Source organism: Parasteatoda tepidariorum, chromosome 3 (genome assembly GCF_982258835.1).
Source record: "Parasteatoda tepidariorum strain Cologne lab strain chromosome 3, Ptep-v5.0, whole genome shotgun sequence".
Taxonomy (NCBI): domain Eukaryota; kingdom Metazoa; phylum Arthropoda; class Arachnida; order Araneae; family Theridiidae; genus Parasteatoda; species Parasteatoda tepidariorum.
Window position 1 is genome coordinate 17,561,887 of NC_141757.1, and position 13,605 is coordinate 17,575,491.

At 25.9% G+C, this 13,605-nt stretch overlaps 1 protein-coding gene across 1 annotated transcript; it reads right to left on the minus strand.

The window, feature by feature from the left end:
- Nucleotides 1–562: 562 nt before the first annotated feature.
- LOC139426769 (cyclin-T2) lies at nucleotides 563–12,398 on the minus strand. Its single transcript, XM_087158468.1, has 11 exons — nucleotides 12,042–12,398; nucleotides 11,305–11,386; nucleotides 9,878–10,006; nucleotides 8,941–9,001; nucleotides 8,193–8,255; nucleotides 7,365–7,410; nucleotides 6,627–6,717; nucleotides 5,867–5,939; nucleotides 3,919–3,989; nucleotides 2,640–2,843; nucleotides 563–1,797 (listed from the first exon to the last, which is right to left on the minus strand). The coding sequence occupies exons 1-11, from the start codon at nucleotides 12,185–12,187 to the stop codon at nucleotides 1,285–1,287; spliced, it is 1,479 nt and encodes a 492-aa protein (XP_087014594.1). The 5' UTR covers nucleotides 12,188–12,398; the 3' UTR covers nucleotides 563–1,284.
- Nucleotides 12,399–13,605: the final 1,207 nt, after the last annotated feature.

The window sequence follows — 13,605 nt, forward strand, 5'->3', positions numbered from 1 at the left end:
GAATGGCTATAAGTACAATAATTGGATAGTATTGATAAGGAATGATAATGTGCACTATAAAAAAATATTTTAATACAGAATTCACTTCATCTAGAAAATCATACAAAGGCACATTCTTTTCATCAACTGAAACAAGTGTTTCCAAATTATAATTAAATTTATTGATAAAAATGAGTGATACAAATTGATTCATCAGTATAGACACCATAAATTAGTTTCCACCAGAAAAATATTGCAGATTGCTTTTTTCAACAATTTTAATTTAATCTTGTATTGATTTGAAATCTGGTTTTAGAAAAGTGTTAAGGTGTTTAAATTGAAATTTTTACCATCTTTTAGTTTTATAAAGACTTAATAAGTCCCAAGGTACATTGGAAAAACCTAACTGATTTAAAAAGAAAAAAATATTTTTTTACATTCAGTTTTATTAAAAAAAAATCGATTTATTACTTTTTTTCTGTTGTAGTAAATCATACAATTCTACTAGAGAATTCATTAAAATCTAAAACAATAACGAAAATTTAATACCAATCACAAAATTAGCGCATGCACATATCTCATACAAAACGTGTACAAAAAAAACCTATATAAAGTAATGAAAAATAAAATATCAAATTCATCGACTAGACAATCAAACCAAGGGAATATCCCTATAGGTCAATAGAAACATTTAAAATGTTTTTACATTTACGTACAATGATAGATTCTGTTTTAAATACCAATGAACAGATGTTGTTGAATTCTGTGTAGAAGGCACTTTGACTAGATTTAAGAATTACAATTATCACTAACTATTACAAAAGCACTTAGAAAAGCTTTTAGACGATAAATATTACATTCATATTGACTAGACAATCATACTAAGGGAATATCCCTATAGGTCAACAGATATAAATTTATATATTTTTTACATTCAGCTTTATTAAAAAAAAATCGATGTATAATTTTTACTTTTTTTCCAAGGTACTAAATCATAAAATTTTACTAAAGAATTCATTAAAATCTAAAAATTTTTATAAAAATTTAATACCAATCACAAAAATGATACATGCACATTACTCATACAAAACATAAAATATACAACAAAAAAACATATGTAAAGTAATAAAAAATAAAATATTCTATAGTAAAATATCACTTCATATCGACTAGAAAATCATAATAAGGGAATATCCCTATAGGCCAATAAACAGATTGAAATTTTTTTTACATTTGAGTACAATGACAGATACTGTTTTGAATCCTGTATAGAAGGCACTTTGACAAGCACTCATATAATAGCTATTAGACGATCGCTGAGTGATCTAGTTTTTGGAGTTTCGTGAAAGGCTTCTCACTGTCATCAGAACTTAACCTTTTAACAGCTATGGTGGTGACTTTAGAGTGGAAAATATCCTTTGCAACTTCTTTCTTTGGTACTTTTGGACTATTCACAGCAATGTGTTTTTTAAAATTTCTATGCCATGGAGGTAACGGCAGTTCCATAGGACGATCTTTTAGATTTTCTGACTTGATCACAGTGCCATTACGAACATATGGTGAAAAAGGCACTTTGTTCAGCTCATTTTCTTTCTTTCTTCTTTCGATGTATGTTTTCAAAGATATAGAATGTTTAGTTTCGATCTTCACCGATATTTTAGAATCTGTCGAAATGGATTCTGTTGGAGATGGCATTTCAGATTTCATCTCTCCTAATAATGAGGCACCATTCTTTTTTAATTCAGTCTTAATCGAAACACCAGGTTCTACTTTAATTTTGGGAGGTTCCTCAATTTTAATTTCAGGCATTTGGTTAACCTAAAATAAAAGATACACATATAAATGGTTGAGAAAAAAGCAAAAATGGTTCAAATTAATACAAAGAACAGAGTGAAAAATTTAATAAAAGTTTGTTTATAAATTGGTCATTGAATGAAAAAGGAAATACCAGGTATTTTAAAAGGAAAAATTAAGTCCTTGGACATTATTTTATAGCCTAAATCTCCCGAAATAATGGTGTGTTAAATTTCGAGTTAATGAGCTTCTTTTAAATATATAACGAATAATTCTTTCTTGAATAAAAAAATATTAATTATTTTTAAGCTTTTAAATTGGATTTCTTTTTTCTATCTGCACTTAATATAAATTTTCTTTGAAGTACAAATTTGATCGAAAGTTGTTGCATTTGTTTTTTAATTTTAATAATTTTTTGCACTAAATAATGACTATTTTTCCATTTTTGTCAGAAAACTTATATATGTGTCTCTCTTTTAAGATCTTCATTTTATAAGCTTTTATTTTCTTGCTTTAGTTGATGTCGAAAGCAACTTAAAAAGACAGAGAGAGATAGTAAATAATTAAGTAACTATACTGTTTTCTCATACCTTCAATGTAAATAAAACGTAAATTCGATTGAATCTAATGACCAAATTTTCAATTTTAGGAGTGTATTTCTTATTATAGCTTGAAAAATTATTTTACATAATATTTAAATAATTATAATATTGCGTTGTATATTCGCTAAATGGATCATAACTTTTGAGCTGCTGGTTTGAATATGGTTAAAAAATTGGTTCCTTTTAAACTTAGAAGTTTCGAAGATTATTTCCTATCTACTAAAACAACGAAGAATTGTACTTGGAAATAAAAAGCAAATTTACCTTTTGAACGAATTTCTGGCTTAATTTGAGAGGACTTGTTTCCGATTGGACAGTCGAAATGGATTTTGTTTCTGGTGAGGTTTCAGCTTTCACCTTTACTAATAATGAGGCACCATTCTGTTTACATTCAGGCTTAATCGAAATTTCGGGTTCTACTTTGATTTTGGAAGATTCCTCAATTTTTCTTTCAGGCATTCGGTGAACCTAAGATAAAAGATAAGCATATAAATAGTCGAAAAAGCACAAATCGTTTAAATTAATACAAAGAAAAGAATATGAAATTTAATAAAAGCTAGATTGCATATAAATGTGTCATTAAATGAATAAATAAAAACCAGACTAAATTTTAGTGTTTTTAAAGTAAATCCCTGGACATTTAATTTTAGTTTAAATATCCTAAAATAATTGTAAGTCAAATGTGGAATCTATGAGCTTTTCATAGAGCTAACAGTTTTTGTCAAAATCCATATGTAAAATTTATTTAAAAATTTACACAGATAAATGAAAAATTAAAAAAGAAGCGTAACATATCACAAAATTGATATGCAAATAGTTTTTGAATTTTTATATGGATATCAGAAAAAAAATACATTAAACATCTCATGTCTTCTGAAATGAAAGAGAAAATGTAGTTGGTTTACTTAAGTTTTGTATAATATTATGTCGAAAAGTGGTGTGTATTATGTTTGAAAGTTGTTGCAATCGCAAGTGCTCTTTCCCGAATTTTATTCCTTTTTTTGTTTTAAGTAGTGACTATTTATCCATTGTTGTCAGAAAATATATTTATTCCCTTCTCAAGACCTTCATTTTATAGGTGCTTAATTTTCGTGCTTTAGTTGATGTCAAAAGCAACTTGAAAGACAGAGAGAGAGAGAGAGAGTAATAATTAAGCTTGAGTTGTAATAGCTTGAAAATTTATTTTATATTATAATTAAATTATTATATTGAAGTTATTATTTAAATTATTATAATATTGTATTGGATATCCATTATATGAATTACAGTTTTTGAGTTGACAGTTAGAATCTAGTTAAAAAAAAAATTTCTTTTAAACTTTGAAGTTACGAAGAATCTATTTACTTTTATAATATGCCGTAAAAGAATCCTTCACATTGAGCATAAAAAAATGTAAATTTAGTAAAATAGCAAAGCTTTATAAATAAAATATTATTGATAGCATAAATATCACTCTGTGAGAAAATCCTTTACATAAGCCTAAAAAAAAATTACAAATAGTAAAACAATACATCATTGCCTTATAAATAAAAAGCAAATTTACCTTTTGAACAAATCGCTGCTTTAATTTGTGAGGACTTATTTCGACGACATCGAGGAATTCATGAATAAGACCTGTAAAAAAATAAAAACCATTGAAATGTCTATAAATCTTAATCGATTGAGAAAATCATTACAAATAGTATATCAAACATTTTGATATTCCTGTTAACTCTTTTGTCTGAACACATTCAATAAATACTGATTTCTAGAAATTTCAGAATGTCTGACTCTTACGTATTTCTGGACATGACTCTAAATTCATTATTACGTAGTCTGGATTTTCCTTTTTTAGAAGTTTTAAAAATTAAAAAAAAAAAAATGGATCCTCAATTTTCTGAGTAGCAAAATATTAAAAACTGATTTATTGGGCGTTCAATTTAACGTTATATTTTGTTTTGTTGAGCAAAAACTATAGAATTTAGAAACTTGAAATTACGCGAGTGTGTAGAAAAATTTACAATGAAATAAAAAAAAATTAGCAATCGATAATTACTTCTAGAATTATTCAATGTTTAACTTGTAGGGTAAAATAACATGTGTGATAGATCTGTAGTCGGCTGAAATGCAACAACGGAGTCAAAATTTAACAAGCTGGAAGAGCATTTTTATGTGTGATTTTAACGTAAATTTTGTTTCGAAATTACAATTTGTTAGTTTAAGAATTTTTTTAAGATTTTTTCTTTTAATTGTGACATCAATTACTGTAGAAATTTCTTTTTCTTTTACGAGATTTTTATTTCTTTATTTTATAAGCTCCACTCTAGTTAATTTCAATCCAATCAAAGTAGCAAGAAAAAAAACAAGAGCGAGAGAATATGTGTGTTTGCCAGATATAAATCTTAACTTTTATAACAAAATTTTTCTAAGTGAAAAAACTTAATAACGAGCAATGAAAACCGTTCCCTATTTGAATTGTTATAATGTCGACGATTACAGTTAATTCTCATTTATTCAATATTATTGACTCACACAATCTGTAAACTTCAAGCGAAAGTGTTTATTTTTCAAGTTCAGTCGTTTATTTTTTGAAATCCAAGTAATTGTCCATTTTGTTATGTTTAATATGGTCATAAAATGTTCTCACATTAAGCTGCAATAATGGTATAGTTTGAAAACTAATAAAATATTTTGTGTTTTTGTGGAAAATATTGATGTTTAAAAGGAAAAAAAAACAATGATGAATGAGAAGCAATTACGAGAGTTTGAGAGCAGAGACTCCTATTAAATTAAAACTTATAAACTGTATTCAAAAGGTAGTGACAAATAAAGCTTAATAAAAAATTGAACAAATTTATTGTTTGCTAGATAAAAAGTATAACCATTTTTAACACAACATATCTGTTGTTGAAAGTGTACTGTTTTAAAATTTTATCTTACTTATTTGCATTTATTACAAAAATTATTTTTGAAGAAATTTGGAAGAAAAAATTTATTGGCATCTTAAGTTCAAAAAAAAAAAAATTCCCACTAAGCATTTTATTAATAAATGAATTTAAAGATGACAATGCCAATTGTTTTCCTACATCAAATTATTTAGGTCTTTACCAAAATTTTTGCTCTTCATTAATCTTTGTCAAAAAGAGAAAATAATTGTAACACTCTTTCAGACTGTGGTTTTATTCTTCACTTAAAATGAATGAAATAATTAAAACTAAACCAGTAACACTAAACCAGTTTACCTACTTCATAAAAACATTAATTTAATCTTCTTAAAAAAAGAAAGGAAAACTATTATGTAAAAACAGTTTCGAATGTAAACAAAAAGACGGAAGAGAGTTGAAATATTTTACATTATAAATTTTCTCAAATAGAGGAATTAATGAAATATAAAAACTCATAATAAGATTTAGAAATTGTAATTTTTAAAAAGTTACATAACACAAATTTCTTCTTTGTAATTTATTGGAATAAAAACTAAAAGTAATGAGAGAAAAAGAAAAGATGCGTACCTTCCAAAGTTTTATACGACACACTCGGATCAATATAATGAAACCAGTCTTTGCCTTTTGAACAAGGTTCAATCTGTAAAATTAAAACAGAGAATGAAATACAACTTAATATATCATACATATTTTTAAACATTATATATATATAAGATGGAAGAAATATTATTGCGAAATAAATTAATTTAAAAAAGTTTTAAGAATTTAAAAAAAATTTAAATATGGCATTTAATATATATATATATATTATTGAATTTAATTTAGAAAGAGTTTTAATCTTTCAGTACTTAAATATTCAAAATTAAATAGAATAGTTTTATCTGAACTACTTTTAACAGTAAAGAAAATTGAGAGAAATCTACACTAGCTGAGATTAAATTGTTAATTTTATTAATTGGAAATCATTTTTCAAATTTATTTAAAAAGCAAATGAAGTATTTTTAATTACTCGTAAGTGTTCTGAACTTGAAGTACAAATGTTAAGAGATATTGTTTGAGTTTATGCAATTGATCAGGAAATCGTGCTAATAAGAATACAATCTGAAAAAATATGAATTTTGGGATTTAAATTGGAACTGAACTGTTATTTCTACACTAGAACTTCTTTTTTTTTTCATTAAAAAAATACCTCCTACATACAATCATTAGTTTTTTTAATTAAAGTATACATTATTTTCATACAATAAAGAAAAAATTCCAGCAAATAATTAATTCGAGTTAAATTAGAGAAAATAAAAACGTCAATAATAGCTCGTTTAAATCTTACCTCCCAATTAGTCCACTTGCAGGCCAAATGAAAACAAAAGCAAGCAACTACTCTAGGTTTGTGCTTGAGGCACATATTGGTCAGATGCAAGCTAAATTAAAAAGATAAAAGATTAGTAAATAATAAAGATAAGAGATTAGTAAATAGTAGTAGTTTCGAAAAATAATTTTTTTTATATATTATGTGATTGGCAACAAAGTTCCAATCATTTATTTTAAAAAATTTTGCTTTCTGCATGTGTATGTGGCAATGTTTTAGTTCCTTCAAAAGAGGATTTGTTCTATCGAAATATTCTTTTTTCCGAGTTAATATTCAAAATATCGAAATTGAACGTCTAAGTTATGACAAACTAGTATTTTCAACACCTTTTCGTTCTTAAACAAGGTTCTGAGATAGCACAAGCAGCTCGTAATATATGTGCTGTGCATGGAGAGAGTTCCGTAGCTGAAGAAGTCGTATGGAAAATTTTAAAATGTCAACTTTGAACTGACAGACGCACCTCGTTCTGAACATTTCGTTGAAAATTGAGTGGATTAAACTTTTAGATGAAAATTCAGGCCAAACGACATGGGAAGAAATTGAAATGCTTTTCCACACTGTAAACTTTTAATAAAATAAGAGAGAAAAGAGATGGGAAGTTAGTTGCCAACCCAACAGAAACAAAATTTTGATAAATCAGGTTAAACAGAAAAAAAATAAGGTATGATTTAAATACATGGGAAATATAAAACATCGTACCTGTTTGTAGCGATGAGGTTTGACACTCGAGTAAGATCTTTTCCAGCTGTAAATAGAGAAAAAAAATTAAAATAAAATAACCTCATAATTTCATAAAAATTTATCTTAATAAATAATTTCTGCAAAAACGTTACACATTTTGCTTTTGTAAATTGTTTAAAAAACAAGAAATGCAATATAAATTTTTTTTTAATAAAGTTGAGATAAATTTTATAAGAAAATTAAAAACAAAAATATATATTGTTATCTATTTTTCTTTTAGAATTAAACCCTGAAATTTAGAAAAGAAATCATAATCTATTAATCATAATTTATTAACTAGAAATCATAATTTATGTATTTAACTAATTTATTTAACTAACTTATTTAATTATTTCTAAAAATTGTGTTTTTGAAAATGCTTAATAAAATTTTGGTTTAACAATCATAAAAATTATTGAAATTTTTTACCCTCCAAATAACACTAAAAACATAGATTACAACAATACAAAATAAGTTGTTTTTTTTTAAATTCAAAGATTCTTCTAATTTTTTTGCTTTTATCAAATTAGAATCATATTTCTGTAGTTTAGTGTGTAAATACACATTAAAAATAATAAACACAAAACTTAACTTTAGCTCTGAAAGCTATAAACTTGAAGAACTCCAAGAAAATTCAATTTAGTATCATAAGACAAAACTAGTTAAACTGATTTTGCCTGTATTTATAAACAGAATAAACAATTATTCTTCATTTTTGACAATTCAAGTTAAAACAGCTAAATTTATTATGAACTCTTCAGAATCAAAACTAAAGTTAAAGCTTTATTAATGAAATAAAATACTTACCATTAACCATTTTACAAATTCGTTCCACATAGGGATGAAGATGATCAACATTTAAATCAAATCCTGGAAGGAAAAAAAAAAACTCAATTTTATCTGATAATTTTAGACTAACAAAACTTTTCAAAATTATAAACTATAAATAAACACTGAATGAAATACAATTAAATAAACTTTCAATAAAGCACTGGGAATTTTTTTGTTCGACATGGGCCTTAATTGTTTTTCAAAAGATTATCCTTTTTTTTAAATCCGTTTTCGTGTCAAACAAAAGTCAAAACAGAACGTCGTCACTGATAGAACGCCACAAAGAACAGAAAGTAAAAAAAAAAATTATTTTGCTTGATTACAGTTTAGTTAATTCCTTTGTTTAGAATCTTTGTATGAAATTGATAAAACATTAATTTAAATTCATTAATAATTTTTTCATGGATAAAGACAATATATATTAAAATTTTCCTACTCGTATATTTAATCCCCCAAAACTTTTACAATAACAATCTGCCTGCGTTGAGTTAGCAGACAAATTCGTATTTATGAAGATAGCGTTGCAAATTCACTCCGTAAATTCAGGTTTTCGGCCTGTTGGTGTAAGAACTGTGCCTGAAAAAAACGAGTGCCCACGCGTGCAAGAAATTTAATTGTTGCTTGCAAGAAGTCCTGAAGTTGGATTACGGCTTTACTCTTAACCAAAACATTTAAATCTGCTATATAAGTAATTATAAATAAATAAAAAATATATTTAAATTACCTAAAGTCAAAAGCAAAGCTTGTTCAAGTGCAATTAATTCATGCTCCTTTTCCCGATAAGCCTGGATGAAAAAAAAAATCATTAGAAACTTAGAAAACAACTATTGAAATTCAATTTTTATATATATATGTATAACTCACAAAATAAAATAAAATATTATTGTAAATTATTATTATTTCAAAACAGTTACATCAAAGTTATTTAATTTTGGTACTGTAACCAAATATAGACTAACTGTTCTCTAAAAATAAATAAATAGATAATGAATAACATTTAAATTAAGTATACAAAGGTAACCGTTCAGTTTAAGTTGTTCATCAATTCATATATGTATATAAATTTAAACAATTGTATTCACTATATTACTAAAATATTATGGCGAATTTGTAAGTTTTTATTTAAAAAAAAAAATTAAGGGTAAAAGTAAATTCATCAATAACTACCTACTAGAGTTTATAAAAAGTAAACCTTGTAATAAGAAAAATACGTTAAATTCTTCATATAAATAAATCTGAAAGTGGTTATTTTACCTTAAACTTAGAATAATTAGAATTTAGGCCATTAAAACCCCATTAAAGTTAACTTTTTTAGATTTTCACTGCAATCTGAAAAAAAAGGAGTAAACGAAAAGAGAAATGTTTGAAAAATAAAAAAACCTTGGATACACGTTCTATAATGAAAAACCATATATTCAAATTAAAATAATAAAGTTGCTTAACCATACGCATTTAGATAGTATAAATTCGTCAAACATTAAACAAACAAGTACCACCATAAATCAATAAACAAGAATATAGTTTCAGCTGGATTTAAAAAAAAAACCAAATAATGAAGCAAACTTAAAAGAATTGCTGATTAATGAAGATTAAGTTAACTCTAATACTATTATTCTACAGTAAAAACAACAATTAATAAAATGTAAGTCAATCGCACTTACTGTGGAGCGAACATCTAACGTTGCCGTATGTCCATTAATTAAACAATGGGACAACTTAACCACGTGTTCCAGTCTCCTTTGCTGACTTTCTGCTTTAGATGCTAGAAATACGGCAGCCGCTGACAGTCTCTGCAAAAAAAAGCGAGAACATGGTTAGAATGAGATTAAAGAATGGGAAAAAAAGCGAGAACATGGTTAGAATGAGATTAAAAACTGAACTTATAATGAACAAAATAGATTTTCACAAGATTTGAAATTTTCTCTCTCATCATAAAACACATTAATGAAAATAAACTTCACGAAATAAAAAAAAACATGCTTTTTGCATCATATTTAAATTAAAAAGCATAAGAGTCTATAGCTTTACAGAGAGAATAATTTTAAGGCTTTTATATTTCGTTGTCAAAATAAGTGAAATATTCTTTTCGTATGAATATGTCTGTGATTTCGTTATTCGTAGAAAGCTTTGGAATTATAAATTTCCAAATTAATTTAATGTTTCTGATGTATACAAAAATACTTAGTTATTCATATTATCTGATCTTCAAATTACTCAATTTCGATTCATATTTAATGAGTTTTTACCTCTCTTCTTAAAAATGAATTATGTTTAAAACCCATTATTTGAATTAAATAGTAAACCTTTAACAATTCGGATTTCCCTTCGTATAGCATCAATTAAAATTAAATGGCCATAATTCAAATTTAAAGCTATAAGTCAGTAATTATGTTCAACGTTAAAGGTAATTTCTTACACTAACTTTTAAAATGTTAAGAACTCAAAAATTGCTGTACTCCAATGTATATCAATGGTAAAAGTTTTAGAAATGTGAAGGTTTTTCTGTTTCATTTTGCAACAGTATCATATTGAAGCACTTACAAATTTTTCATTTTGTATTAAGAGATTCAAAACTCTCACTATGCTAATACGGTAAATTTTATACATCTGTCTTTGTAAAGCTGTACATTTGTCTTTGTATATCTTGTCTATGTACATTTGCATAGCTGAATTTGTTTTGTTTTCTTAAACTCAAATTAATAAAAAAGAACACAGGTAAAGCTGGATTAAAAAAATACTTAAGTATGGAGAAAAATTAAACATATAATTTTAGGATCCCCATCTTACAAAATATAAAATTAACGCTTTAATGAAGCTTTTATTTTTTTTAAAAAAAAGAAATGCATCGAAACCAGTCGTATACCTAAAAAAAAAATAATGTAAATCTGAAAAAGCTGAGTTAAAACGCAAAGTTCTGTAGTTCAAAACTAATAAGGGAATGTAGCATTTTAACATTAAAATTGATTTAAGTATAAATAAAAACTTTAACTGAAGATTAAAGTTTTGTACAGGTTACTTAAGGTTTGATACTAAATAGAACAAAAATATACTTGAAAGATAGATCATAAAATAAAAAATTTTCACTTACTAACATCGGAACCTCCACAAAAGAATGGAACATGTAGAATCTATGCATGAAAACAATAGCAGTACTAATGCACAATTGATCTCTAATACTAAGTTAAAGAAATAACTCACTTTCGTTCGTTTATTATTATAAATTAAAACTAAATGAAAAACTAGCTCTTTCATATCACAGATATATTTTTAAAAGAAATAGAAATTTATTTAAAACAAATTAAAGACCATATTAAGTAAACTCTTAAATAAAGTTATTGCTCTGTACCGATGTATATTACTGCCATATAATTTAACAAGAGTAAAAATCCACACATAAAACGATAGAACACATATTTTGTCTCGCAGGCATTTCAAATTACAAAAAAGAAACAAACATCTAAATTTTAATGTTACGGCTTTTGGTGGTTCTAAAAATAATATAAATTTATTTATTAACCATATTTATAAATTTTTAAATATTAGTATCATACATTTATCGTGACAATTTTTAGACAGCTATTATCGTTAATTTATTAAAAACGTTTAAACTATACGTATAATTTTCTAAAATTTATTTAGTTGCAGTTTTCCCGAAGTATTTTTCTAAACTAGAAATATTTAATATGTAAATATAATCATATTAATAGTATTGAGAAAACATAAGAAACGTTCAAACTTAGGAACTAGTTAACTGTTACACCGCTTCGCACAAAATACAATATAATTAACACCAGTTTAAAGATTTGAAATTGAAAAAAAGGATACAGTAGCAAGCGATTTCCCATGGACTGGATGAAGGATGCAGCATGTTGGCGATACTTCATTTCTTTCTCGATGGACACTCCGTGTTTCCTACTTGGCGTAGATATCAACTGATCTACACTAAAGTACCACCGATCGGATATTTCCATTTAAACACACTCGGTTATTTAATTAAAAGCAAAACTAAAACTGCCAAAACTGAAGAGAAAGAACTACGTTTTTAAGAACGAGACCAAACGAAAAGAGATGCTGTATTATAGATACACACACAGAATATACTCCTTATGAAACTCTTATATGTTGCAATGAGTTAAAAAGCAATCTCATTGGTTAGTGTTGATAAAGTTTAGTTAGCAGGTGGGGTGGGAAGAGGCTATCCCCCCATTGTAAGGGACAATGGCAACAAGTTCAGATAAAGATTCTGAATTGGTTGTTAAATCCTCCCCCCCCACTTTCTTACTTGACTTTCATAACTATGAATGCATATTTATGACAGATAGTTAATATTTCAAATAGCCATTATGTATGGGGTATTGCAGCTTATTTGGCAAGGAGGTCTAACTGAAAGGTGATGTTGTGGTAGATCCCTATTATTATTATTATTTAAAAAAAAAAGATACAAAGAAAACAACTATGTTGTCCAATGTTATTTCCTTAGAAGTTAAATACAATTACTCACAGGATTCAATAAAAATTTACCTTCGTTATAAAAAGTAACATTTTATTATAAAGAATGTGTGTATATATATATATATATATAAACACATTGTTTGTAACAAAATATTACTTCCTAAAAGATATTTTAAGTAGCCTAAGCATATATTTTTCTTGTACTTTTTTACGAATACTTGATTGAAAAAAATAAAAATAAATCGTCCCTTTCATATTTAATTAGAAACTTGCAAAAATATTACTATTATTTTACTGGTTGGGTAATAATTAAATGCAAACTTGTTTTTATTTAATAATGCAATCAAAATTAAAATAATAATTTTTTTTCTCTTCTTTTATTATAAGTTAGTATTAGATCAGAATCGAGAAATACGTTTTCCTTAGTACATCAATCGTGCGTAAGTGCATTTCCTTAGCACATCATACTCAAATGTAAGAAAAAAAAAGTAATTAAATAAATGAATAGATGTATTTTAATTAACTCGATTGTGAATTTTAAGCTGTAGTGAGACACTTTTAAATTGCAACAGTTATATCCAAAAGAAGGGAGAAAAACATTTTTCAAAATTTAGCGGTTGAATCAAAAAGATTTTAAAACTTGTACGCATGCAAATAAGCGAAATTCGTAACTTTTTAAAAGCTAATGATTATTAAAACGCAAACATCTATTTCCAGACGATATCAATTCAATAAATAATCAATTCAAAAACTAATACCAATCTTAAAAACGGAATAACGAATTATTTTATATCATATACGAAAAAAGTTTTATATTTTATTTAATATTTTTCATTCATAATGTGGAGCTTTCAGCAATTAGCAGATTTCTGAGAAACGGAAATTATAACCGGAAATGGCAAATAGAAATACTGATAAATTCTAAGAGATATGTGAA

Bases quoted from the DNA above. Each gene is read 5' to 3' on its own strand.
- LOC139426769 (XM_087158468.1), bottom strand. From the start codon at position 12,187: ATGGAAATATCCGATCGGTGGTACTTTAGTGTAGATCAGTTGATATCT. The intron at 6,718-7,364 runs GTACGATGTTTT...TTTTTAATTTAG, and splicing joins AACCTCATCGCTACAAACAG to CTTGCATCTGACCAATATGT. The intron at 1,798-2,639 runs GTAAATTTGCTT...CTTTTATTTTAG, and splicing joins GCCAGAAATTCGTTCAAAAG to GTTAACCAAATGCCTGAAAT.